At 33.9% G+C, this 25,289-nt stretch overlaps 6 protein-coding genes across 12 annotated transcripts; 2 read left to right on the plus strand and 4 right to left on the minus strand.

Annotated features, from left to right (window-relative positions):
• Window positions 1–19: 19 nt before the first annotated feature.
• On the minus strand, window positions 20–2,323 carry LOC114879431. Of its 4 annotated transcripts, none has more exons than XM_029194366.2 (5): window positions 2,077–2,323; window positions 1,257–1,562; window positions 982–1,092; window positions 636–899; window positions 20–552 (listed from the first exon to the last, which is right to left on the minus strand). In XM_029194366.2, exons 2-5 carry the CDS (start codon window positions 1,486–1,488, stop codon window positions 356–358), a joined length of 804 nt encoding a protein of 267 aa, XP_029050199.1. In that variant the 5' UTR covers window positions 1,489–1,562; window positions 2,077–2,323; the 3' UTR covers window positions 20–355. The 4 variants fall into 4 exon arrangements, with proteins under 4 accessions (XP_029050199.1, XP_029050191.1, XP_029050182.1 ...); XM_029194358.2 differs by having other exon boundaries at window positions 1,963–2,323; XM_029194349.2 differs by lacking the exon at window positions 2,077–2,323 and adding an exon at window positions 1,893–1,985.
• A 651-nt stretch (window positions 2,324–2,974) lies between these two features.
• On the plus strand, window positions 2,975–4,053 carry LOC114879456. The gene is made up of 4 exons (XM_029194393.2): window positions 2,975–3,100; window positions 3,187–3,327; window positions 3,432–3,578; window positions 3,788–4,053. The coding sequence occupies exons 1-4, from the start codon at window positions 3,038–3,040 to the stop codon at window positions 3,926–3,928; spliced, it is 492 nt and encodes a 163-aa protein (XP_029050226.2). The 5' UTR covers window positions 2,975–3,037; the 3' UTR covers window positions 3,929–4,053.
• A 98-nt stretch (window positions 4,054–4,151) lies between these two features.
• Window positions 4,152–9,334, plus strand: LOC114879399 (etoposide-induced protein 2.4 homolog). Of its 3 annotated transcripts, none has more exons than XM_029194301.2 (7): window positions 4,152–4,681; window positions 6,696–6,771; window positions 7,043–7,221; window positions 7,294–7,549; window positions 7,641–7,984; window positions 8,059–8,133; window positions 8,204–9,334. In XM_029194301.2, the coding sequence occupies exons 2-7, from the start codon at window positions 6,757–6,759 to the stop codon at window positions 8,289–8,291; spliced, it is 957 nt and encodes a 318-aa protein (XP_029050134.1). In that variant the 5' UTR covers window positions 4,152–4,681; window positions 6,696–6,756; the 3' UTR covers window positions 8,292–9,334. The 3 variants fall into 3 exon arrangements, with proteins under 3 accessions (XP_029050134.1, XP_029050149.1, XP_029050126.1); XM_029194293.2 differs by lacking the exon at window positions 4,152–4,681 and adding an exon at window positions 6,273–6,560; XM_029194316.2 differs by lacking the exon at window positions 6,696–6,771.
• A 596-nt stretch (window positions 9,335–9,930) lies between these two features.
• On the minus strand, window positions 9,931–11,501 carry LOC114879386 (transforming growth factor beta regulator 1). Its single transcript, XM_029194269.2, has 5 exons — window positions 11,187–11,501; window positions 10,839–11,067; window positions 10,502–10,778; window positions 10,227–10,446; window positions 9,931–10,166 (listed from the first exon to the last, which is right to left on the minus strand). The coding sequence occupies exons 1-5, from the start codon at window positions 11,304–11,306 to the stop codon at window positions 9,993–9,995; spliced, it is 1,020 nt and encodes a 339-aa protein (XP_029050102.1). The 5' UTR covers window positions 11,307–11,501; the 3' UTR covers window positions 9,931–9,992.
• A 1,337-nt stretch (window positions 11,502–12,838) lies between these two features.
• Window positions 12,839–19,662, minus strand: LOC114879733 (peroxidasin). Of its 2 annotated transcripts, XM_046285379.1 has the most exons (9): window positions 19,602–19,662; window positions 18,838–19,513; window positions 16,009–16,780; window positions 15,413–15,840; window positions 14,881–15,128; window positions 14,138–14,387; window positions 13,932–14,050; window positions 13,717–13,876; window positions 12,839–13,643 (listed from the first exon to the last, which is right to left on the minus strand). In XM_046285379.1, exons 2-9 carry the CDS (start codon window positions 18,879–18,881, stop codon window positions 13,565–13,567), a joined length of 2,100 nt encoding a protein of 699 aa, XP_046141335.1. In that variant the 5' UTR covers window positions 18,882–19,513; window positions 19,602–19,662; the 3' UTR covers window positions 12,839–13,564. The 2 variants fall into 2 exon arrangements, with proteins under 2 accessions (XP_046141335.1, XP_046141336.1); XM_046285380.1 differs by having other exon boundaries at window positions 16,009–16,794; window positions 18,838–19,641.
• A 65-nt stretch (window positions 19,663–19,727) lies between these two features.
• LOC123987726 (U4/U6 small nuclear ribonucleoprotein Prp3) lies at window positions 19,728–22,334 on the minus strand. Its single transcript, XM_046285381.1, has 4 exons — window positions 21,884–22,334; window positions 20,801–21,799; window positions 20,375–20,732; window positions 19,728–20,299 (listed from the first exon to the last, which is right to left on the minus strand). The coding sequence occupies exons 1-4, from the start codon at window positions 22,029–22,031 to the stop codon at window positions 19,900–19,902; spliced, it is 1,905 nt and encodes a 634-aa protein (XP_046141337.1). The 5' UTR covers window positions 22,032–22,334; the 3' UTR covers window positions 19,728–19,899.
• Between the last annotated feature and the right edge of the window lie 2,955 nt (window positions 22,335–25,289).

Raw genomic sequence — 25,289 nt, forward strand, 5'->3', positions numbered from 1 at the left:
ATAGATCACTTTTGCTATGTTTAATCGACGTTTAATTAATAGCAAAAAAATATAATACATTGAACAAATAAAGTATGTTTAAAAAATGAAGAGATGTCTCTACGAACAATTACAAACATTAAATTATATGAGACTCGAGTGCATTGTATGTGCGTTTAATGTGCAAATCATCCGTTCGTAGATTGTTGTTTTCAAGCATCTCAGGTACGTAAGCGTGGACGAAATTTTGTGCCCTGTTATGACGTGACTTAATATCCACAGACAGTTCTTTCATATTTTTTTTTTCGTTTTCGTTTTGATCCCAAAATAATAAATCTTGTAAATGACTATTTCTGTAAAATGAGATCGTATCGTTTCACATTAGATCAGGTGGTGGTCTCTGAAACACAATGCTTGCTACTGAAATGCTGCAAAGTCCAGCTGTTATCACTCCCAAGCATATGTAAACTGATGTGATTAGCCAAAAGGCAAATAAGTATAATGTCTTATTACAGTATTTTCCAAGAGCTGGATCATAGTTTGGTTCATACTCTTTGTACACCCACATTGAACCTACCAAATATAAAAAATGTTAAATAGACCGACTGTAAATGTAGTAATAAGTATCACAGTAGGATACTGATCATATTACCAACCTATAATGAACCACCCAAGCATAAAACAGTTTATTAATGTTTGTGTAGGCGATTGTCGTATTCTTTCTTCATCTCGTTCCTCTTGACGTTGACGTACTTTCGCAGACAAGTGTAATAACTGTTTGAAGACACCGAAACCACCACCCACTAATAAATAAACAGGAATATATTCTCCTTGTGGGCAATCATATAGATAAAGTCCTCCAATTACCATCATGCATATTGGAACTGCCATTGTTACTCCTAAGATAATGGTACATCCAACTGGAATTAAAACATAAGTTTAGTAGATAAAATTAGAGATATTACGATAAAATTAGGGATATGTTTTAAATTGTTTGCTTACTGGTGCCTAAAAGTAAGACGATAACATTTATCAAAAAATCAAACACTCCTTTGGAAACTTTATGAGCTTCCCTCATACGACCAAACAACGAATCATAGGATGGTGGAGGAGCTAGAAAAACACAAATTATCACCTGTTTAGATTGAAGTAAGCTAAAGTACTTCCAGAAGAACATTACTTTTACTTTAAAAGAATTAAATATTTGTTATATATTAATTTTTACATAGTGTTAATGTAACAAGACTTATACTGACTTTGTTTTTGCAATTATTTACCATTTGGATCTATAGCTTCCTCGTAAGAAGGAGGTGCACCACGATCAGCAGTTAAAGTAGACGGATGTCCAAGAGGTAAAATAATGTTATGATACGAAGGTGGAGCAGTATAACGAATCGTAGCTACTTCAGTACCAGGATTCACGCTCTCACTCGTATTGATGAAATTACTTTGATTTATTTGACTCAACGGCATCTCTTCGCGAATATTTGTTGCTTGAAGCCAATGCATACGGTTCGCATTAAAAGTTCCTTAACGTTTGGCCGTTGCCGTTACTGACAACAGCACGCATGTAATATTTTAACCTATAAAATTTCGGTATTTCAGCATTTAATGCGAGATTTAGAGCTGCCTAGCATTAAAATATGGCACGCCTTTTTATAAGAAGAATGTAATTCATCTAATTGAAACAATCCACTATTGTACACTTTGATTGTATTTGAATTGTTGACACACAAACAGAAGAAACTAAACACTCCGAATATCATGTAGGTACTATATTTTTAAACATTTATTTATCCTGTTTATTTTAAATTCGAAAAGTGAAACGGAGAAAAACGTTACGCAACATTAGATTTCATTCGAAAAGAAAAGAAAAAGAATAGAATATTTTATAAATACACGATTTGTCACACCTCCGTTTCAGGGAACACAAAACAATCTTATCGCGCAAACCGGCGCGCGTCTACATTTGATTATGCTCACTTTTGCCGAAGCGAACCACAATAAGATCGTTGCACTACAGAAGTATGCAACATTTATCAGTTTTATAACATAACAATATTATTTTCGAAGACACCATCAATTCGGTATGCTTACATTTGCGCCATAATAAAACATGTGCGGCGTACTGCGCATTGCTGACAAGAAGGCGCACAGCTGGAATGTGGGTCTTATTGGTGAAATTGTTATAGAACCTCTCCCTCTTTAATGCAACCAAAGAAATATGACTCATGCATTTTTGTCATTTGTCGAAACGGTCACATCTACTAATAAACGCTAACACACATTTGCTGTAAATCAATCGAGTCGGGTGGAGCGATCGAAGTTTTCCTCATGCCCCTGAATGACCCCGCCAGCCTTCTTGCCAGTAAAGCACGGTGTGCATAAATTAGGCTCTGAATCAGATATCAAAATATCGATGATTCGATTACAGATGGTTTTAAATCGAAATTCTTAATTTCATTTGCGGGATTATTCAAAATATAGTTTTGATCTGTAAATTACAAATTATAACATATCATTATATTTAATTCTATTTGTTATTAATGAACGTAAAACTATTAACAAAACCCGCATAAATAATGCAATAAAAATATATTTCCACAGTTTTATTAAAATATATGTTACGTGATGTAAGAAAATCTCATTATTATTTTATTTTTCATAGAAAAAGAGAGGAAGTGTTATATGATACCTAATTTTCTACAGATTTTTACGATAAATTTGTTAAGTAATGCAAGGAAAAAAACAACACTTGAGATCTGGTTTAGCTATTTTAATATTTTCCATCCACTATGACAAATGTTTTTCATGCATTTACTCTGATCTCCCACGATTTAATATTGATAAACAGGAAAATGTCACGCAACCATCGTCATAATGTTTCAATGAAAAACAATTGTTTAGAATTTATTGTTTCTGCAACGACCAATCGGAACAAAACTACACTACACGCTATAGAACATTTCTGACTTTAAATATAAGCCGTGAACTGGAAACAGAACAGTAGGATATTCTTTTTAATAACTATCAAGCGTTTTCAGTTGTAAACGCCAAAATGCAATCGTCCATTCCAAAATTGTTATTAGTGTCCGTTTTATGCGTTATTCCTTACGTTAAGGTAAGAATTAAAGAGTTTAATGTCATGTAAATACATGGTGAAAAGTATTAAAACTGTTTATTAATTTGTTTGAAATTGTTTTCTAGGCGGAGAACAAGGTAACTGTGGTTGATTTTAAGGCGGACGTTCCAGGCAATGATATTGTTGATTCCTGGTCTCACGATCTTACAAATAATCTTATTAGCTCAAATATCAACATAAAAAAGAATTGTCCAGGTGCAATAGAGGTAAAGAACGAAGCATACAATTAATAATTCAGGCAGATAAATAAAATCTACGAAAACTTTAATAAATATTAGAATAATGTATATAAATATTATATCATTTTTAGGCTGAGATAAAGGTATATCAAGGTGATAATCTAGTTAACCAAATGGTTCAAAATCTTAAACAACCAATAAAGGATTTCGAAAGTTACCAAATTTGCGAATCGATTGATAGTCCAGATCTTGAAGATGATTCCTGCTCAATCGCCGAAGTAAGTGTATTTATAAAGTATTCTTTTTTTATTTTTATTTTTATTAAAGCACTACGTATGCGTGTGGCATTGGCAAGTTTAAAGTTTTTAAAATTTTTTAAAATTCCAAGAATAATTATCAAAATAACTTGAAATTCGAGTGACTATCATTACCTAAAGTTACGTATATACTGTATGTATTGTACATACATGAACATTTTATTGTTTAGGGTGAACAATCGGCGAAAAATTGCGATATAAGTGGATGGTTTAGTGACATGTCACCTGGAGATTACAAAGTCGAATGCTCTTTTAAACAAGCTGATGTAATTACCACCCTCACTCTTAATGTAAAAATTGAAAGTGGTTAAAAGGGAATAATTTTACCGCAGCATGTATTTCTTAAAATATACAGTGTACTTATAAAATTATAATTAATTTTTAGTATTAGGAAAGTAAATTGTCGCTTTTCAACAATAAAGATATTAGCAAAGTACGAAATAATATTTTTCTAACAAACATTTAAAGATATTGTCTATAAACAAATCTGTTTATTACAATTTATACAGCCTCTACGGTACATGTTTCAAAAAGTTCAACAAATTGTTGTGTTTTCGTAAAAGAGAGATAATAACAACATAAAAAATGAAAGTAGAGGAGCAGAATGCTAAATTTACTTATATTTTTAAGGGTTGTTACATTTAATGTATTTCTTTTGTTCGATACTTCATGTATGGACTTTGATTGAAGTTTCTTCTTTTGTGAATTACCAAGTATTTTCTACTGTGCGATAGAATAAATAAAAATATTTACTTATGTCGTAAGAAATAATATTTTCAATATTCTTTATTAAAACATTATTATTCGTTCAACTAGAGACCATTTCTTATACGACGAGTTTTCGTTCGTTCTGCGCATGTTAACTCTGATTGGCTCAAGCATGCTTCGTCTGCGCAAGCGCATTGCCATACCAAGTACATATTTGGTAGTCTTATATTTAGTGTACTCTTCGACCTTTGAAGGTAACGCTTGTGTTCTCTGTTCGTATATTTTATTGTTCACCATGTATATGGCCACGAAGTTAGAAATAGGAGTGGAGGACTTCCCTAAGCTGCGCGAAACAGGTATGTTCTCGTGTTGAAGGAATAATAATTATATTATTTTCAAATAAAATACAAACTCTTACTTTGATGTTAGCTCTTCTTTTCATAATTAATGTACTGGATGAATCAACAGTACTATCTATATACATATTTTCTATAGCGAAAGAAACTAAAATGAGTTGTGTATATTCTTTTAAACATTTTTTAAAAGTAAAGCATAAAAGTAATTATAATACTTAAGTGGTGGATAACGGTACTAAGACTTACTTAATATAGGACAACTTAATTTGGTATTATTTTTTGGTATTACTACTTTTTTAAACTTTGTTGGTACATGTACCTGTTTAATCTTCCTGATACCAACTTTTGCTGGCTGATATAGATCATGCTATTATTTTCCGAAAAATGATTGTAATTATTAAATTATTTTTATTGCATAGTATAATTGAAGTTATGCTCCACAAAATAGAATATTATATCATATATATAAACTCTTATATTATGACCCTAAACTTACTTTATTCTGTATTTTTTTTGTGTCTCCCACATCTTCAATAAATTCTAAAATTAATATTTACATTTATGTGTGTACCAAAATAAAGTATTAATTTTATGTAAGATACCTTTTAATGGATTATGAAATTTTTCATATGATTTCCTATGGATTGATGCTACATTTGTAATACTGGGATGCTTCAAATTGTAAATTTATTTTATTAACTGTTTCAAAATGCTAAAATTTAGGTACTTCACGTAATAACAAAATTCACCAAAGACGGAGACATCCAAATATGATCTCGGCCGCCACGTAATCGTATTTTTGAATTTGCTTTAAGAATATAATAAAAAATACAAATTCTTGTATGATGAGTATTTCACAGCATGCAATAATAAATTAAAGATTACAATTAAATATAATAAATAAAAAATATAGAGGTTAACTCATACTTTGAATTCCACAGCCCGCTCCAGAGATATCGCGCGGTTTATAAATTCCATTTTTTGAACAAAATTTCATCTTCTGCCGTGTTTCTTGCATTTTACGAATCAGGTAATAATAATTAATATCAATTAATATTGATAATTAATTGATATCAATTATGTACAGTAAAATGATCGTTCAAAGTTAAGTCAGTAAATTATTTTTATACATGTGACGGTTGTCACGTTTTTGTTTATTATTGCCTTTACTTAACATACATTTTTACCAAAATGAAGATAGCAAGTTAATAATAAGATTTTAAACTTCAAAATATTGTTTACGCAAATAATAAAGAAGTCTTTATATTCTAATAAAAGTGTACTTTAAAAAAAAAATCGCTACACAATCATGTACATCTGTGGGATAGATGTACATTATCTCGTTCGGGTAGAAATTATTGCGCACAAATCTTTTATTTTATAATGACAGTAATGTAACGCTGTTGGTATAAATTACGTAAATTTCAAGTGCGACAAGATTTGGCTTCATCTATTCTCTGTTAGTATTATTATTACGTCTTTACAGATTATATTTGTGAACAAACATACATACATATGTATACGCAATTTTGAAATATATTGGCTAAGAAACATACACAAGTGTTTAAATAATTCATTAACTGTGTGTATAAAAAATACTTGCTGTGTTTCTCAAATACTTTATATTTCTATATGCTTAATTGTTCAATGAAAGATTCATTGAATGAAATTATTTCCATTTGCTGATGACCTTTATACCTATTAACATAATGCTGACCTTTGTCTGCAGTGAAAACCAATCAGCTGATACTAATTTTCATAAAAATGTTTTTCAATTTCATGAAACGTTGTAATAATAGTTCTATTAGTAACACATATTTGTGCGTTTTCGTAGACAAATTTTCGTTAATTGGATTTTATTACTAATACTGGATGACAAGTACGTGTTTGGGGTGTCGAAAAGTTTCTCTACTTGGTTCTCACAAACATTTCTTTCTCATACCTTTTTTTAATGTGCTTTCATATTATTCCTGACATTGACAGCTATGTTACTTCAAAAATGTTTTTTTGGCAGATCGCTCAACATATTTGGAATATAGATTAATTATATTCTATTACGGTTATCGTTGTGAAATATGGATAACGTAACAGTGAGTAATGAATTTCATTTCCATGAGAAAAGAACGTTTTTCCTAACCTTATTTATCTTGTTTTATCTTCATTGTTGATATGTTTATGCGTAAATTTACAATTATAAGTATTACATGAATGAACATCATTCCGTAAATGATGTTAATATTAAGACTACTGTTATTTCATGTATTTCCATACATATCATTTAAATTTAAGAATGTTATTAAAAGTTTTAAAATAAAGTTTTTACATAACAACTTATTAATACATGTTGTATTATATCTTTAGGGAATAATACATGCCATATACAGAGGGTTTGTGGATAGTTTAAGGGGAGCTATTGTTCTATTTTATATGGATAAACGTATTAATGAAAAGTTATTGAAACAGTCCCCTTCTAGAATAGAAACTCATGGAAAAGATACGGCAGTTGCACATAATCCTTCAAAATGTTATAATCAATTAAGGTACATAATTTATATAAACACAAAATTATAGAATTATAATATTGTATAAATTGTTCTCTGATGCATTTTTAGAGAATCCAAAGTGTTAAAAAGAACAATTCAGTGTTGTGCATTAAACGGTGGTGTATTTTGGGCTAGTATATTGATTTTTGAATGCGGTATATTACCATTTCTCAAGTACTTACTAAGCATTATATTTGGTCATTCACCAACTATGGGTATGACTGTATGGTCTTGGACAAAACCATTTTTATCACTGACATTTGGCACTGTATGGGTATTACCCCTATTTCTGCTCAGTAGGATAGTCAACAGTTTATGGTTTCAGGTATGAATTATTTCCTCTCAGAGCAAGAAATTTTGGCCAATAATAATTGGAAAGGTTAATATCACATGCTATGTATTTGTAAACCATGTAGGACATAGCAGACAGTGCTTATAGGTATAGACAAGGAAGGCCGTTACTTTTGTCTAGTGTGAGCAAACTTGTAGCTGATACGCTTTTCAGCATATTAGTCCAAGCATTATTTTTGGGGCAAGGAATGTTGGTATCCAGGATTCCATTACCTCCTGTAGGTGATATTCTTGCCCTTATACATATGTGCCTTTTATATGCTCTCTATGCTTTTGAATACAAGTGGTTCAATATGGGTTGGGAGTTACATAGACGGTTAAGTTTCATTGAAAGTAATTGGCCATATTTTGTGGGTTTTGGTCTGCCATTAGCAGTACTTACCCAAATGCCGAATTCTTATGTAATAAGGTAAATAATTATTTCAAATATTACACTTTGCTTTTATTCAAAGAATTTTGGAAAACAGACAACTTTTATTTCAGTGGCTGTGTTTTTTCTATATTGTTTCCATTATTTATTGTGAGCGGAAATGAAGCAGAACCTGTAACTGGAGTATGGTACATATTTTTGGATTACATACAAATTCGGAAGTTACTTCCACTTTGTGACTTGAATTTATTGTTTCAGTGACTGTCCATTAAAGTTATTTTCACCAGTAATTGCGATTGCAAATACGCTTTTCAATAAAACAATTGGACCTGCAAATAGGCGGTGACAGAAAGGGATATAATTTGCAAAGTTGTTTGGAGTAAGAAATATGTAGCAATAAACCATCTTTTCAGGTTTTTACATATTTTTATTATTTTCTATTAGCTGTATACTTAGTTAATTTTTCTGTATTAACAAAGCAATTAAGAATACAATTTTCATATTATATATGAATATAAACAAAATTTCAAATATAACTTTATGTACTATTATTATATGTAAATAGAAGGATATGTTCACAAATATGATGTACATACGCGGTAAGGAATATCTGTGAATGCTTTATACCGAGTAAAGTGTTATTTAAGATATACACTCATATCTGTAATACTATTTAGAAAACCAGCATACACGTTCCTTGCTGTATCACACGAGATTAAATTAAAGCTCGCAATTTTATACAGTTTTATTATTAATATTGAAACATAAAAAGATAATGTTAGAATAATAATAAAAATACCTTTTACAAATTATATGCAATAGGAAAACGTCATTGCCTAAAAATTTGCACAAGTGAAAGATAGTACCTTTCTTGTTATACCTATATAGTACACTTTTCGTTGTAGTAATTAATAAGAAATGTATATGGAATGTTTCTTTTTTCATTTAATCGAATTCTTAAGTTTTATGTCTTGCTTTGAACAATATGATACTTGTAAGCTTCTAGCGATTATAGAATGCTATAGATATTTCAGTAATTTAATTATATATTCTATTGAAATGATCACGATATAAAAAGTAAAACATTTGTTACATCATAAACATATGTAAATGATTCTAAAGAAATGAAAAAATTTGTAAATATATCGTTTGAGCACATATATTTTATACTACAAACTTAATAATTGTACTTGATATTATATTATAAGAAAGAATTTGTCATCATTTCTGAAATTGTAAAGCCTTGACTTTTGTTTTACCATAACTAGTCAACTTTAAGACTTAGATTTTAATTTGTGACAATAATGTTTATTTTAAAAAAGAAGTTAGTTTATGTAATTATATTCATAGAATAATGAAGGGTGTTGCATAAAGCAACAAATGCATGTATTCAGGTTGTGCTTACGTAGGAGACGTTTAATTAAACCATGTAGCTTTGTAAGAATATAGTATAATCAAACGAAAGTTTCAGCTCAATATTTGTAAAATTACGATTTTGATTTTTGCAATTTTATTTATACATTATTTTAATAAATGTTGCGTTACAAAAAAGATTATTTTATACATTGTAATTTAATAAATATTGCAAAACCATTCTTGAAATAGATATCGACTACTCTACCATTTTTCCATGTTTATATACATACAAGACCGAAAAATTATTTGACAAACTTATATTTTGAGAAGACCGCGTAGAATGATTTTTAAAGTTCGACCATTGCGCCATCTATACAAAAGCGGCGGAAACTACTCAATAAATTACCAACTTATCGACTGAACTTCCGCGGTACTTGACCCTTCGGCAATCGGTAAGTTAACGAATAGTTTGCGCCGCTTTTATATAGATGGCGCAATAGCCGATGGCTTGGGGTATTAGGAACCCCGAAGTACCGGCTATGCTCTTTGTATATCGACATTATGACATTCGGGGTGTCAGAGACCCCGATGCATCGGTGACTAATTTAGAAAATAATACTCAATAACAATTAAATTTATACAATATAATCTTTCGCAGGAAACAAAGATAGTTTTGTTAATAGTGTAAAAATTACGCGAGAAATTCTTGAAGAGTTAAAAGATCCTTATCATCTGGTTCTTCTTTGATTCGATACGTGCTCGTTAAAGCATAATGCCTATGTAAAGCAGCAAACCCCAATCCCGGGTCTGTTTCTTCCTCTGTTATTGGACTTGTTCCTCTTTCCACTGATTGATTTTTACTTACCTAAAGAATACAAAGTCAAATAAAACTTTAATTAAAAACATACATTCTTGAATTACATACTTCAAATCGCTGCTGTTTGTACATAGCGAGTTTTCGTGTCCCAGGTGTACTTTGTATGAGATTTTGTACAGTAGGATGTGAAATTCCAAAGAAGTCAGCACCCTTTGGTGTTATTGAACGAAGTGTAGGAGAAATTGTCATTAACAATTTTGAATGACACTCATCAGGAGTAGATCCCACCAGTGATTGATCAAGATCGTTATCAGATACTATTTCAAATCTAGAAATTTCATCTGTTTTATACTAGTATATAAATTATTTAAACAATTATATACCTTGGTTTTTGTCCACCATCTAATATTTTACATGTATATAAGCTTTTTGTTCTTGGATCTCTTAAGTTGGCATATACTCTAGTACTACAATAACCTACTGGATAAATAAGATCTTCTGTATGATATGCTATTCTATCAGACACTACTTCTCCAAGAGAATAAACAGTGAGATCACCCAAAGCAATAGGAAATATAGGTCTTCCATGTATATCCAATGGTATTAATTGAACTACCTTTCTTATTGTTTTATTGTAACGCTTGGCTTTATGTTTTGTTTCTGAAGAAAAATATGATTATTTATTCAAATATAATGCAACTTAGAATATTATTTTAGTACCTGAACCATCAGTAGAGACTCTTTTCTTTGCAGTCTTTTTAGGTGTAGAACATTCTGTATTAAATGAACCTGAATTAATATTATTTGATTGAGAACGAGCTACCATACTGGAAGGATCTATATCTCCTTGCTGTTGACATAATTTACGCAAAAGGAATAACCTCTCTTCCTTTACTAGCATCAAATTTTCTTGCATTTGTGCTACTTGATCACACAGTGCAGCATTTTCCTAAAATTCCGTTAAACGACAACTGTTATTCTGTTACATTCTACTGTATTTTATTTTAGATATTGATTTATTCCTACGAAATAAAATATCATTAACTACTGTGATAAATATAATCTTACAAATACTGTATCCTTTATTATCCTTTTTAGTCTTCGATATTTCTTTTTATATTTCAGATTTTGCTGTAACTCTGCATTTTTTTGAAAATCATTATAATAGCTATCATAAGCCTGTGTCATTTTAAATGCATTAAATCAAAACACTAAATCATTAAAGAGGTTATGGTGATGATAAAAAAATAATCAATTTCATCAGTGACTAAGCTGTAACAAGACTAGACATGACTTTGTTTTCGAGGGATTATGATTATGGGTGTCCCAGGCACCCGAAGTTATCTGACAATGAGACACTGACTACAGATCTAACAAGACTAAACGAGCCTTTACGTTCAGGGGGTTTTGAATTTGAAGTCCTCACCCTTCTCTGGTATTTATTATTTCTCTGTCTTTGTGCGCCTCACGGAGTCCAATAGTGTATCCCTCATATGCCTGCATCCTCTACATCTCTACATTCGTTACATTTCGGCACCTGTTACATGTCTGCATCCCTTACATCTCTCCATCTCTTACATCTCTGCATCCCTTACATTCTTGTTTCACTTATACTCCTGCATCTCTTATGTATCTCACCACAGATCGAAAAATTGTGATGAATTTAATTTCCATTTTCTCCGCCAGAGGGCGCTGTTTCGACGCGCGAAATTTAGTTCAAATTTTTGCCGCTAGAGGGCCAAAATTGCTGCGAGATTTAGTTCATTTTTTTACCGCCAGCGGGCGCTGATTCGAGGTCGAAATTTTAGTTCGCATTTTGCCCGCTAGAGGGCCAAAATTTCGGTATGTTTTAGTTCCTTTTTTTGCCGCCAGCGGGCGCTGATTCGAGGTCGAAATTTTAGTTCGCATTTTGCCCGCTAGAGGGCCAAAATTTCGGTATGTTTTAGTTCCTTTTTTTGCCGCCAGCGGGCGCTGATTCGAGGTCGAAATTTTAGTTCGCATTTTGCCCGCTAGAGGGCCAAAATTTCGGTATGTTTTAGTTCCTTTTTTTGCCGCCAGCGGGCGCTGATTCGAGGTCGAAATTTTAGTTCGCATTTTTCCCGCTAGAGGGCCAAAATTTCGGTATGTTTTAGTTCCTTTTTTTGCCGCCAGCGGGCGCTGATTCGAGGTCGAAATTTTAGTTCGCATTTTTCCCGCTAGAGGGCCAAAATTTCGGTATGTTTTAGTTCCTTTTTTTGCCACCAGCGGGCGCTGATTCGAGGTCGAAATTTTAGTTCGCATTTTTCCCGCTAGAGGGCCAAAATTTCGGTATGTTTTAGTTCCTTTTTTTGCCGCCAGCGGGCGCTGATTCGAGGTCGAAATTTTAGTTCACATTTTTCCCGCTAGATGGCCAAAATTTCGGCAAGATTTAGTTCCCTTTTTGCCGCCAGAGGGCACAGATTCGACGTCGAAATTTTAGTTCGCATTTTCCCGCTAGATGGCCAAAATTTCGGCAAGATTTAGTTCCCTTTTATTTATAAAGGGATACAGAAATGTAAGGGATGCTGAGATGTAAGAGATGCAGGGATATAAGGGAAACAGAGATGTAAGTGATACAGGGATGTGAAGGATACAGGGGTATGAAGAAAGCAGGGATGAGAAGAATGCTGGGATATAAGGGAAACAGAGATGTAAGTGATACAGGGATGTGAAGGATACAGGGGTATGAAGAATTCAGTTGCTGTTTTAAAATGATTTATTTACCAAGACACATAATAGCAAAAGGAACGTCTTATTTATGCTTGGACCGAATAAACAATACATAAAGTATTGGTTTCGAATCGATAAACTTTTTTTCATAATACTATGTAATAATTTTATAATGTTTTATGTAATTAAACATATGGTAAAAAGCAATGATACTTTTTATTTACAAGTGATTCGTCTTGCCGAATTTGATAAAATTTCATACCTAAATAAGTCAGACAAAATCAGCACAAGACCGACAAGTTATTAGAATAATTATTTGACAAACATATTTTGAGAAGACCGCCTAGAATTAAATATTTTTAAAGTTCGACCACTGCGCCATTTATACAAAAGCGGCAGAAACTACTTAATAAATTACCGACTTATTGACTGAACTTCCGACAGTCGGTAAGTTAACAAATAGTTTGCGCCGCTTCTGTATAGATGGCGCAATGGCCGATGGCTTGGGGTGTTAGGGGCCCCGAAGCAGCGGTGATACTCTTTGTATAACATTATGGCATACGGGGTGTCAGGGACCCCGAAGCTAAAATGTGCGACCCACAGACTTTCCATAGAAAAATTGAAATTTCGGTTTTGAAATTTTTTATGGCAAGGAAGAATGCTAATTATATGAACACGTGGGATCTCTATTAATAATAATTAGAAATAGCGCTTGTTATGTACAATTGATGACATATCGTTTATAAATATTATAAAAATCAGGACGTATTCTGTTCTTTCCAAGCTGCAAAATTCGGTGATTGACTCGTGTGTATCGTGCAATTTGTCATTTCATTTCTGTAAATTACATTTTCTTACTTATAATTAATTTTCACCTTAGAATGTATTTTATTAGAGACAAGGTACTTACAAAAAACGATCTCTGAGAAGAAATGCTCTAGGCTGTATCCAGTGTAATCTTTCGCCATTGTAACACAAGATCTGTGCCATTTTAATTTTCCTAATTTCTTCTAATTGACTCAGCGTGAATGATCCTGGACTATTCGCATTTTCGTACCAATATCTATCGCCTAAGAAACGTATTCTCATAATAATGAAAGTATGCGTTTTATAAAAATTACTTACCCAAACGAAGATTTCGAAAAGTACGACCTAATAAGCAAAGGAACGTTGGTCCCAAAACAGAATTAGGCAAAGGTGCTTCGGAAAGTGCCCCTGTTACTAAATCTATATCTTCTGTATTTCTGTGAAAATAATTCTCATCACACCTCAGGGTAGTGTATCTCCTTGATATAAAGGACGATAATAGAAAATTGTAAATGTTCCCTTACCGGTAAACTCTTCGAAGTCTATTTATGGTATCCTTGGCCATTAACCCTCTAAGATCGTCGAAATTATTGATAGGCGATAAATTACAGAAAGATCGCCATCTGACATAAGATGGTAAACCGTGATCCCTTCCTTGTTGTATGATTTGAGCAGCATAATCCACCGCAATATCGTTGCTCTTTCCATCGTGGAAATATCGTTCCAAAAGGATTTCATTCAGTCCCGGTGGTAATGGCTTCCTAGAATGTCCAGCTGTCGCGGAAATTAAATCTTGCATCCTAGGTCGTTATTAAAGCCAAACTCTCATGGGACAACGTGTTGGAAAAGTCGCTAACTTAAATTTCATTAAATCTCTATTTGAATATACATAAAACGAAAACAAGTGAAAATTTAATTAAAACGAAGAGGAAGAATTCCTTCTGGAAGTAGACTTTTTTAAAAGAAGAAAATAAACAATGATTTCAAAGAATAATAAATCTCAATGCTATCTGTATAAAGAATAATTATTCTTCATATGACTCTTCGTGTTCTCCGATATGATTACACAATTCAGTTCAGTGACCTTTGCGCATGTAAGAAAGTAATGATGTAACTGTGATGTATGATTATAGAGCTCTATACGATACTTTCGAATGTAAAGAGCTGTGTGCCATTTAAAGGAACATCAGTTTCAAATTTCAAATTTAAAGTTTACAATTATCAATATAATAGCAATGCTATTTAAAGTAATTCAACTTCAACTGACCTGTAGCACCAACGATCAAACGATCAATAGCACCAGCTTCATAGAACTCTTGGGGAGCGTAGAAGGCCGATAGTAAAGACCTTTCTCCAGACTTTAACGCCGATCGCGAGTCAACTAGGTCGAGAGTTTTTGGGGTCAACGTGGCAATGAAGAAGAGCCCAGCGGAGGCGACTGAGTTTGAGAGTGTCGCATCCGTTCGGGTATCGTATCCTCGAAAATACCCTCGGTTTGTTAAACGTAACTGGTACCTTTCGATGTTCACGAAATTAATCAATTTTCATTATTTATTATCGTTCCAATCAAGACAGCTCTCGAATAATTTTTCTAAATCAAATTATAAGAGCCATTCGTTCGATCAAAATGTTAAGCCAATTAACAATGGCATTAGAAAGCATATTAATGTATAATATTAATAAAAGAATGAAAAAATGCATAAGAACGGATTGAAAAGTTTTGTTGAATTCGTTTGCCGAACGAGTGGAGCCTGTTAATCCGTGAAATTAATTATAAAGGTAAAAGAGAGTACACGTACTTGTCGAGAGTTGTTTCGCCGAGAACAACGGGCAGAAACTCGTTATAAGTTATATGCTCCATTTCCGCGATAACGATCCTTCTTGCTTCCTGGTAGAGTCTCTCGTCGTCCCAGTGAGGATTCAGTTGTCCCAGCTCTGTTGCCACTCGGTTATGTTCACGTAGAAAAAGTACGTGCATTAGAGTGAGACCGGGATTCTCGTTTACCCGGGAATCCCCGCTAAGAAAACACGGGAAAGCTTTGTTCACGCTTCTGCAACTTTCGTACTTGGTCGAGGGCATGGGCAAGTTCTTCCTTTGCGTATTAAGTAAACCACCCTTGCCGGATCGTAGCACTTTTGCTACCTCCTCCGAACTCCCATAAACCGGGGAAAGGTCTAAGTACGACGTTGCTTGGTTGATTTGTTGTCGGGGACCCAATTTGCAACCCTAAAACAAAACAAAAGTTCTATTAGTTATAATTCAACTACCAAATTAAACTAACCCTTAAAAGCTATTACCAAATGATACACCTTTAAAGGTTAATTTCATCATGATTAATCGTTTCTATTATCAAATTCCTGCAGAAACTACGATTCAAAGAAATATCTATATTACTTGTAAGGAGTTTCCTGGGTGCGGTGCCGATCTGGAATATTCCATGCATCCAACAGCATTATCAGCTCGGATTGGAAAGCATTCCGGATGGAAATGTTCGTAATCGACATCGCAACATTTCAACTTCGCTCCGTCGGGTAATTCCATCTTGGGCGTGTGCGCTAGATCGTGGACAAGAAACTGTCCAAATAAGGCGGTCAGCGCCATTAAATATGGATGTTTAAGATCCGATCCTCCGGAGTGTACCCTCGAAGACACCTCCCTGGCGCTGGGCAAATCTATCCGAGGTAGAGAAACACCGTCCACGTATTCGGCTGGTAAGAATCTCACGTAAGCTTCCATAGAGGCACCCCAGGTCGGATGTAAAGCATTATTACATTTTCCGGTGTGCGTTCTGTAACGAGGATCTACATTCTTGCAGCTGTTCATCAGTTGCAAAAATGTCGGCGAACCGGAACAACTGATGGCAGCCACCGAAGGTAATACTGATGATGCCTCCTTGGAGGACATGTTCAAAGCCTCCACCAACATCACCGCCATTGTTTCGATACGCAATGCCTTCCTCGACAGATTTTGAGCGTGTTCGGTCATCTCGTGCGAGGCACCTAGGAACCATGACGGTGAACCGTGATTCAGATGGGTGTGAGAACTGAGAATCGCTTGTTCCGCTTGATGGTACTTCTCCATCGATATATTCGTACGTCGGCCCAGATCCAGCAACATGTTGGACGGTAGTATCGTACTCTCGACCAGTACGAACAAGGCGAGCAATCTGCAAATCGCAATCTAAGGATAGGAAATACAAACTTGTTCGTGCGCATAGCTGGAAAATGGAGGATTAAAGTACCAAGGGTGAAGGTTTTACGAAGGCTGCATCAGTGGGGGCTGATAAATATTTTGGTAGTGGTGGAGTTGTAGTAATAAAAGTACTTATTAAAAATTGTAAAAAGTAAAAATAATAAAAATTGAAACATTTATTTTGTGTAATTTTATACTGTAACCCTGCATCCCTTATGGGCGAGTTACCACAGGGCTGGACTCTGGGACGAATGGAAAGTTAGCATTTCGAAAATTAATTATAATTGATAGTGGAAGTGAACTGTTGGGTTGCTTGTAAAGAAAAAAGGTTAATTACAATGGTAAATGGTTGAAAGGAATGGATCTATGAGAACAGAAAGCACTTGCCCAACAGCAAGTATTTACTCAGGGGATCTTGCAATAATTCTAGTTACTTGGAGAGTAATCATGTGAGAATAAACTTATCAATTATATATAATAAGGTTGGAGATAATATCTTTGGCATTCGTGTCGTGGGAACATAATGATCTATAAAATGTTTCAATGTTCTGGTCTTAGAATTTCTAAGTTTCCAAGGAGATCGTGAAATCTTAAGTTCGGTATAAATAATTTACTTGAGACTGATAATGAAAAAGAAAAATAGTAAAATTTCAATAATTGTAATAATTCCTTGAAAACTGAAAATTCACTATAAAATGACGTCTCTAAAAAATCTACGACATCATGAAAACAGAAAAGGTGTTGAGAACACCATAGCAATTTTACCTTCCTCCAGTGAACTCGTGAGAAATCATTTGTGACTATAACTATACAATGACTCCCCACATCGAGACATTGCCTAATAATTATTATGCAAATTCAATGCATGTTTTATAACAAAACTCAACAATAATGAGACAGGATCCATAATTAAAAGTACAATTGTAGGGTGGTATTTGGATGATAAGTCTCTACATCTGCATTGTAAATGAAACTAACCAACTTCTTACACGATGCAACCAAGGAAACGAGAATATTCACACGATTTTCTACTAAATTAAGTTTCTCGTTGGTAGAATAGTCAGGCTAATGAATTAGTCGATAGGGAGAGCATCGCGTGACTCGTTTCAACATTTATCGCAAGAATCACAATGAATCTTCGAGACCTTGTACAACTGATGGCATTTCGCTTGGGTCGTATTGTTTATCTCATTAAATCCATTCATCGGTTTCACCTATGTTCTGAAGATAAGTCTTTCGATTAGGTCCTTTTTTTTTTTGGTCTCAAGAGAAGACCGAGGACACGCTGCTTGACATTTAAGCTCCTTCCTGATTCTTTTGTGATTTTCTTACGTAATCTTCGTTGTTCTCGTAATTAGTGTTCGTATAAATTGATGGCAGCCATTATCTAGCTACGTGATTCGCTTTTACTAAAGAAACTTTTTAGAATCGTTAATTCTCTTCTGACACCGAAACCGAATGGTCGCACACGTGCTACGTGCCTTATTCGACTATTCATTTTACGGCAATAATTTTAATAAAAAGAAGGCGTTTAATGACTTTTAATTTAACGAATTAAATTATTATTTAGTAACTAAAAAGATTGTGAAATTATTTTATTACAAAAATAAGCCACGGTGTACAAAATCATTTTATACAAACATGTGTTATTAAACAGTACCATATAATTAGCCTTTTAATTAATTTGTAATATTTAAAAGAAACTTTATATATGGATAATAGATCTTTTTTAAAGACGCGATTATTTCTAAAATAATCAATAAATACTGATGTAATAGTAATACTATTCGGAATAATATATTTCTTTAATTATTTAAACATATTTAATTTGGGGTACCGGTCGCCGTTATCTAAGTCCATATTCACTGGGCAATCACTGTGTTAATTTAAGAAATAAATTGATAGTGTTTTAAATATTTGCAGTTACAATGCGTTTTTACTCTGACATTTAACGTATTAAATACTCTATAAAAAAAAAAATAGCTTTAGGGTTGCGTTATCGATCATCCCAAAGAATGAAAGAGGACTCACCGTGATAGGAAGGCGAATGTACCGTTGATCGGTCTTCGTTTCATTTTTCTAAAACTGTAGCGTTAATCCACGATGAAATTCATTTGAATTGTCGTAATAGTTACACCGTGTGTTATGTGCAAGAACACGAAGCTGCAAAGCTGAACTAAGACCGATCCTCGAACGAAAGTAAAACTCTACCAGTCCTGTCCAGTTGGATCCAAAGAGTGGGGCCCCGTGCGAGGATAACGGTAATATAGGGTGTCAACAATATACAGTGTGTTCTACAGTTAAGAGATACGGTAAAAGTGTTGCATCGTTGGTTGCATTGGTGTTACGAGCAAGACCAAGGTTCACCTTTCATAGAATCAAATCCATAGTCGCGGTTGGACGTACAGTTTCAAGGACCACCGACTTGTGTTCGTACTTTCCTATCTTAGCTTGTGTGGATACATCCTGCGTGTTGCTCCACTACATATTTCAGATTTTTTTTTCAACGATACAGTGCCATTGCGCTATGGTAATCGACACGGGCTTGACCGTAATGTCGGCTAAGGATTAACATTCTTGGAGACATCGCGAATGATCAACTGCATTATACCGCCTACGATCTTGCCTCAAGAATCCAGAAAAGGATATTATGCGTCGTGTGCTGTTATTTGTGTCGCGCGTGGGAAGACGTACTGAAAAATATAATCTAAAGAATGAAAGAGTTTTTGTGAATTGTCAGTTGCCTTGGAAATAGAAAATTAAAATATATTTTTAATATTGAAAAGAAAGCTTACTCCAAATGCTATTACCACTATTCTATAGATGTATCTTTATTTGATTAGTAAATCATAATTTATGTTGGAAACTCAGCTACATCTCATGGGTCCAGGGTCTCTATGTACTTGAAAAATAAAACTATGTTATTCAGAGGCCTTGAGCACTTTTATTTTCGCTCCCTGTGCCGCTGCTTACATTTCCACTTTCCTTACTATGCTCTCATAGCAATCACTTATTTTAAATCGTACTGAAATTATCTATAGTTTCATTTGTATTTAGCGTTAACATTTATTGCTTAAATTACAGAAGTCGATTCTAAGAATGAACATCGTCCGTGTTATCGAGAACTGCCCCACTGTATGCTAAATCCCAATAATGTTCGACCTGGTGTTTCTTAAAGTGCTCCCGAGCCATTTTTTCGATCGGGCAAACCTTAAATTTGATCTCGCCGAAATGACGTTGTTTACTAGTACCTTCCCATACGAGTACACATTTGTTTGGTACATCGTTTCCATCATTGTCTTTTATGATGTCCTCCTCCCATTTGATGCGATGCATCATCAATCGTTTATATTTACTCAATTGCTTTGCTCCTCCTTCTACTACAACAACGTTACAATCCCGAAAGAGCATTACACAGCCTGTGAGGTAAAGCTGTTTCGCGTTTGTTTCCACTTTGAATTTCTTTGAAGCGTTGTTTATGAGATCACGTATTCTGCAACAATAATAGTAATCACGTATAATCAGTATAATTATAACTTTATAATTATTTATCTTGTTTTAAATGTACCTATAAACGGCCACGTGTACACCAAGCGTAGTGTCTTCCTTAAGTTTCCTCGCTTTCTTTTCACGTCGTTGATCAGCAGTGAGCCTTCGAGCCGCATTAGCATCCTCGTGTGCCTTTAATCTTTTAGCCATTTGTTGCCGGACATGGGCTTCGATTTTAGTGGGGTCTTGTACGGCTTCTGTACCTAATACTCGCATAAGATTCGAAATCCGCAATTTTGGTTCCGGTGGCGGCTCAAGACCTAATCGAATCTTCTCCTGTTCCTCTTTCCACGCCTCTCGTCTATTTTGTCTACGCAATTTTTTACGTTCCTTCTTTGTTAAAAATACGGGCATGTATATTGGTTTCAATGGATCGGCTAAAATAATAAAAAAATAGTTAATTACTATCTACTAAGGAAATTAATATTTATTAAGAAATACGTACTTGGCGGTCGCATTTGTGTAGGATGTTCAACAAGATTAGTAATAGTAGAATTTTTAATAGTTGTAGGTTCATCTTCATTTGAATACCCTCCTGTTAATATAACAGAATCCCACCATTCTACATTAGGCACATCTTCGCTAAGAGCTTCAGTTTTTGGCGCTATGAGCGCTAACTTTGTCGCTGAACTTATACCAGTTTTTCTAGCTATCTGACTAATTTCATTTTGCAATTTTTCCAACTGGGCTTTCATACGAATTCTTTCTGCCAACTGTTGGAACTTTCCAGGTTCGTGGAATTTCAACGTACGCTTGCCTCGAATCGCAGGTTTCACACCTATTCTGGTATCGAAAAAGTGCGTGTCCTGAATTTCTTCAGGGCCTTTAGATTCTTGTAACTGTGCTTTGAATTCTTCGCGTTTCTTTGCGCGAATGTTGGCTTTTAACGTTGGCACTACTTGAGTAAGTTGTACTTCTTTGCCAGTTATATCTACAGTTCTTCCAGACTCATCTAAGATCAATGGAGTTGGTTTGTCTGGTACATTGACGTTACCAAGTAACCCTGAACTTAGTTTATTTCTAATTTGAGCTTGTAAAGCAGCAATTTTTCGTGCTTTGTCCGAATCTGTTTTACTTAATAAACCTTGATTATACATGCTACCCACTGTTGGTAATGAATCACGTGCTTTTAATAAGGGTTTAACTGGTGCTGATTCTTCTTGTTTTATAGCTTTCAATGCCCTTTTCCTTTCTTCAATTTCTCTTTGGGCATTAGCCATCATTTGTCTTATTTTGTCTGCTGAGAGCTGTGCCTCTGTTGTTTTTTCATTTTTCACCTCATCGTCTTTGAATCTAGGCTTCTTTGCATCTTTATCTTTATCTTTATCTTCCACATGATTACGTTTTTTACTTTTCTGTGCTGCTCTAGCATCATCGTATATAGCAAATATTTTCTCAGTTAATTTTGAAGCCTTTTTGTCTTCCAACAATGCAGATAATTTATCTGAAAAATATATAAATATATTAAATTACTATATTAATGCTTTCAATTAATATGATTGAATAATTTATTTAATTTATTACTGACCTGCTGTTTTGCGTTTATCATATCCAGAAGTAATACAATTGACAGCAGTGGTAACAATAGCAGGTTCTCCAAAACCGAGAAATTTATGAACCGCTTTTTCAATTTGCGGTTTCATTTCGTCTATTTCCTTTCTCGTTAAATACGACATTTTTTCAGGTTTGCTGCAAACAGTTTCTTTAAAAAGCCTTATAACTTAGTACAAAATTATTTATTTCACAACATAACCTCTATAAATTATAAGGTTAGGTATCGCATTTCTGTCATGCTATCAATTAGAAACGGTTATTTCATATTCTATACAGCACCAAATGTTCAATTAATTTCGATAGGATTGCCATGATATTTGTTTATAACGTAATATTGGTATGTAAATTAAATCTCATAATCCACTATCATCGCATCACATTGGAACACCGTGATTGTTATTTGGCTATGTTCAGGTATTTCCCAATTCTCAGCAAGTGTTACCAATCCCTTATCGAAAAAAACACTTGAAAATTACGAAAACGAAACTATGAATCTAGGAATATATGCGAACTTACAAAGAACATTACGAAGCTTGACGAGCGTCAATTCAAATTAAATTTGAATATGTAGTACTCGAAAAAGTATTTTATGGATATTTCTTTTTATCGTTCAATTTGAAAGGGTGGAAATAGCTTTTGAATGGAAAATGTTGAAATGTACGACTACTGTATTTTTGCATGCTAAATTCATTTATACAAACAGACTTACGAAACAGTAATTTGTTTAAAATATATTTGACGTTTCGTACTATAAAAAAGTAGTTCAGGAAATGAAGGAATTTGGGTGCTGGAGAAGAGAGAGCTTCTGGATATTTGAGAGGAGACAGTTCTTATATGAGATCAATTTATTTTTTTAATATTTTCATAACAAAATATATTTATATGAGAAGATGCGAACTAAACCTAATGTTAAATTTCTCGCAGAATGAAACGTGTTAATTACACAGAGTTTGTAGGATAAAATGATAAAATATTGGCTGCGGTAAATCATGTTAAGCTTTTAGATGAGATCGATAAGACACGCAATATAAGGTAAACTTGTTAGAAGGAAATATATGAAGGCGTAAGGGGACGAAAACAGTTTGCGGGGAAACGGAATGGCAGTGGACCGACGACCGCAAATGAGAATGGTAGAGAGAACTACGGTGTTCCACGCTTCTCTGGTGACCGATGAGGTCAATTCATGGAACCACATTTGTTTCATTCGAGGCTGTTGTTCGAAACTTTTCTGTTAATTGAAACGAAGAAATTGGAATACTGCTAGTCAAACGGTTATCTTAGACCATTGCCGGATGGGAATTTTACAAAAGGGAAAAAAAGGTACACCACAGACGTGAACAAGCGGTATGGGAAATCGATTTAGGATGGCAGAGAAATGTACATTCATTAGACCACTTTAAATGGTCTCAAGGAAGCTTACCTGGTTCGAGCTGTACAAAGCCGATTGGTAGCTGTAGCTAAAAGGAACGTTGCAGTTTTTACAGTCGCTGAAATATCTCTTGCTCGAGATACCATGGCCACTAAATAAATTATTACGAAATAAATTGCAAACGAAAAGCTGCAGAAAGATTGCAGAAATGGTTGTGTTACTTTAAAATTGATGGAAATGGAGATTGGATCAATTAATTGCACATTTGATATAAAAAGAAGTATAATGCAGTTTCAGAAGAAACTTCAAATGGTGCCATTTTATCTTAAGAATATTGGTGAAACGTTTATGTAATCATTTTTGATATGCTATAAGTGCTATATTATGAAACTTTTATGTCATGAAATATTAGATTTTATAATATCGTCTACTATTTTCAAATTTCAAATGTAACGATCAGCCTCGTGTACACCCTATCCTACCTCCTGCATGTTGGAAAGCGTTTCCATCGAATTACATTTGTAATTTATTTGGATGACCGGGCTTTTTTCTTCGCGGCCCAGGGTAACTCCCACACCTTGGTAGTTATATCCGAATTCTAGCACAGAGGAAAATGTGCATCGCGTGGTGCCACTAATATTCAGTCAGTACGTATCGGGCCAGCCGTGTTTCTTCGTGAATTTAACGATTTTACCAGCAGACGTGGCCACGTCCCGAAGTGATGTACGGTTCGCTCGTATGACTCGGCAGCTAATGCTGTAATATGCGCAAAGGGTGCCATGCCTGTGTCACGCGGATTACCGCTAATTGTAGTTTATGCTTTATACTACGCTATTCTCTGTACGTTCTGTCGAGCGTTGGGTATTCGATATATACATATACAGAGAATCCCTTGTGTTTACTTGTATATCAGTGAACGAACCTTCCCCAGGGTACCTAAGTACATATCCGTACAACAATTTGTATTTTCCGGATCTTGTTGTGTTATGTATCAGATACAGTTTGTACAAGTTGCTCGTTTCCGTTGACGACAATGCTGTCATTCAGATCAGACGGTTCTTTGGGAAAATTTGGAGAGGGCTTTGACTGTCAAAATGTTTATGCGCTTAATTCCTTATTCCTTATTAATTTATTTTTTAAATGTATATCTTTGTAAAATAAAAATTCTCATATAAATAGAATATATTATAAATGTAATTGTGTTAAATTGCTAAATGAGATTAGAATTGCAAAGATGACTTCGTTTTAATTAACGTTTCGTCGTGCGCTTATAACTGTTCACGTTATATTAACGTTTAAATGCATTGCATGTATTTGGTCATTTTGAAGTTAATTCGATTAAAGGAAACCGAGATATCTATTCATATGCACGAACGTTGGCTACAGAAGCGCAACGCTAATTAAAGCTAGTAGGTGTTACGATCCTCTTAAATGGATTCGTTGCTAGATACCTTCATGATGTGCAGGGTAAAATCGAAATTTCAAAGAATTACAGTTAATATTCGTTGAAACAATCAAGCTTAAATAAATTTAAGTTCTAAATTATACGTTAGGTCAATAAAAACCTAACTCTAGTATTTGAGGGTTGAATAACCAAAACTATATATACTAATTAAAATATTAAACTATTAAGTAATCAAAGCAAAATTGTACTTATCCTTTCTGCTACTATTTCATCTAATCCTACCCTAAAATAATTATATCAAAATTATAAAGAAATGCTGTGTAATCTTTTTTTAAATTCTATCTATCAAGTTGGTAATAAAAGTCAAATTAAATGAATTCGTATCGTATATCAGCCACATCTTTATTCAAACTAATTTCACGTTGCATGGATATAACTTTTACTATCAACCAGCTTTTAACAGCTTGTTAAAACATAATATGTAAAAAGGAAACCGTAAACTGTGCACAGTGTTTTCTAGGATGATATGCTTGATAATGTCAGACAAAACTTATGCTTCTGTTGTATCGTTAATCTTCTGGTCAGACTGGTACACTTGTTCGTGTT

The sequence above is a fragment of the Osmia bicornis genome, chromosome 4 (genome assembly GCF_907164935.1).
Source record: "Osmia bicornis bicornis chromosome 4, iOsmBic2.1, whole genome shotgun sequence".
In the NCBI taxonomy this organism is placed as follows: Eukaryota; Metazoa; Arthropoda; class Insecta; order Hymenoptera; family Megachilidae; genus Osmia; species Osmia bicornis.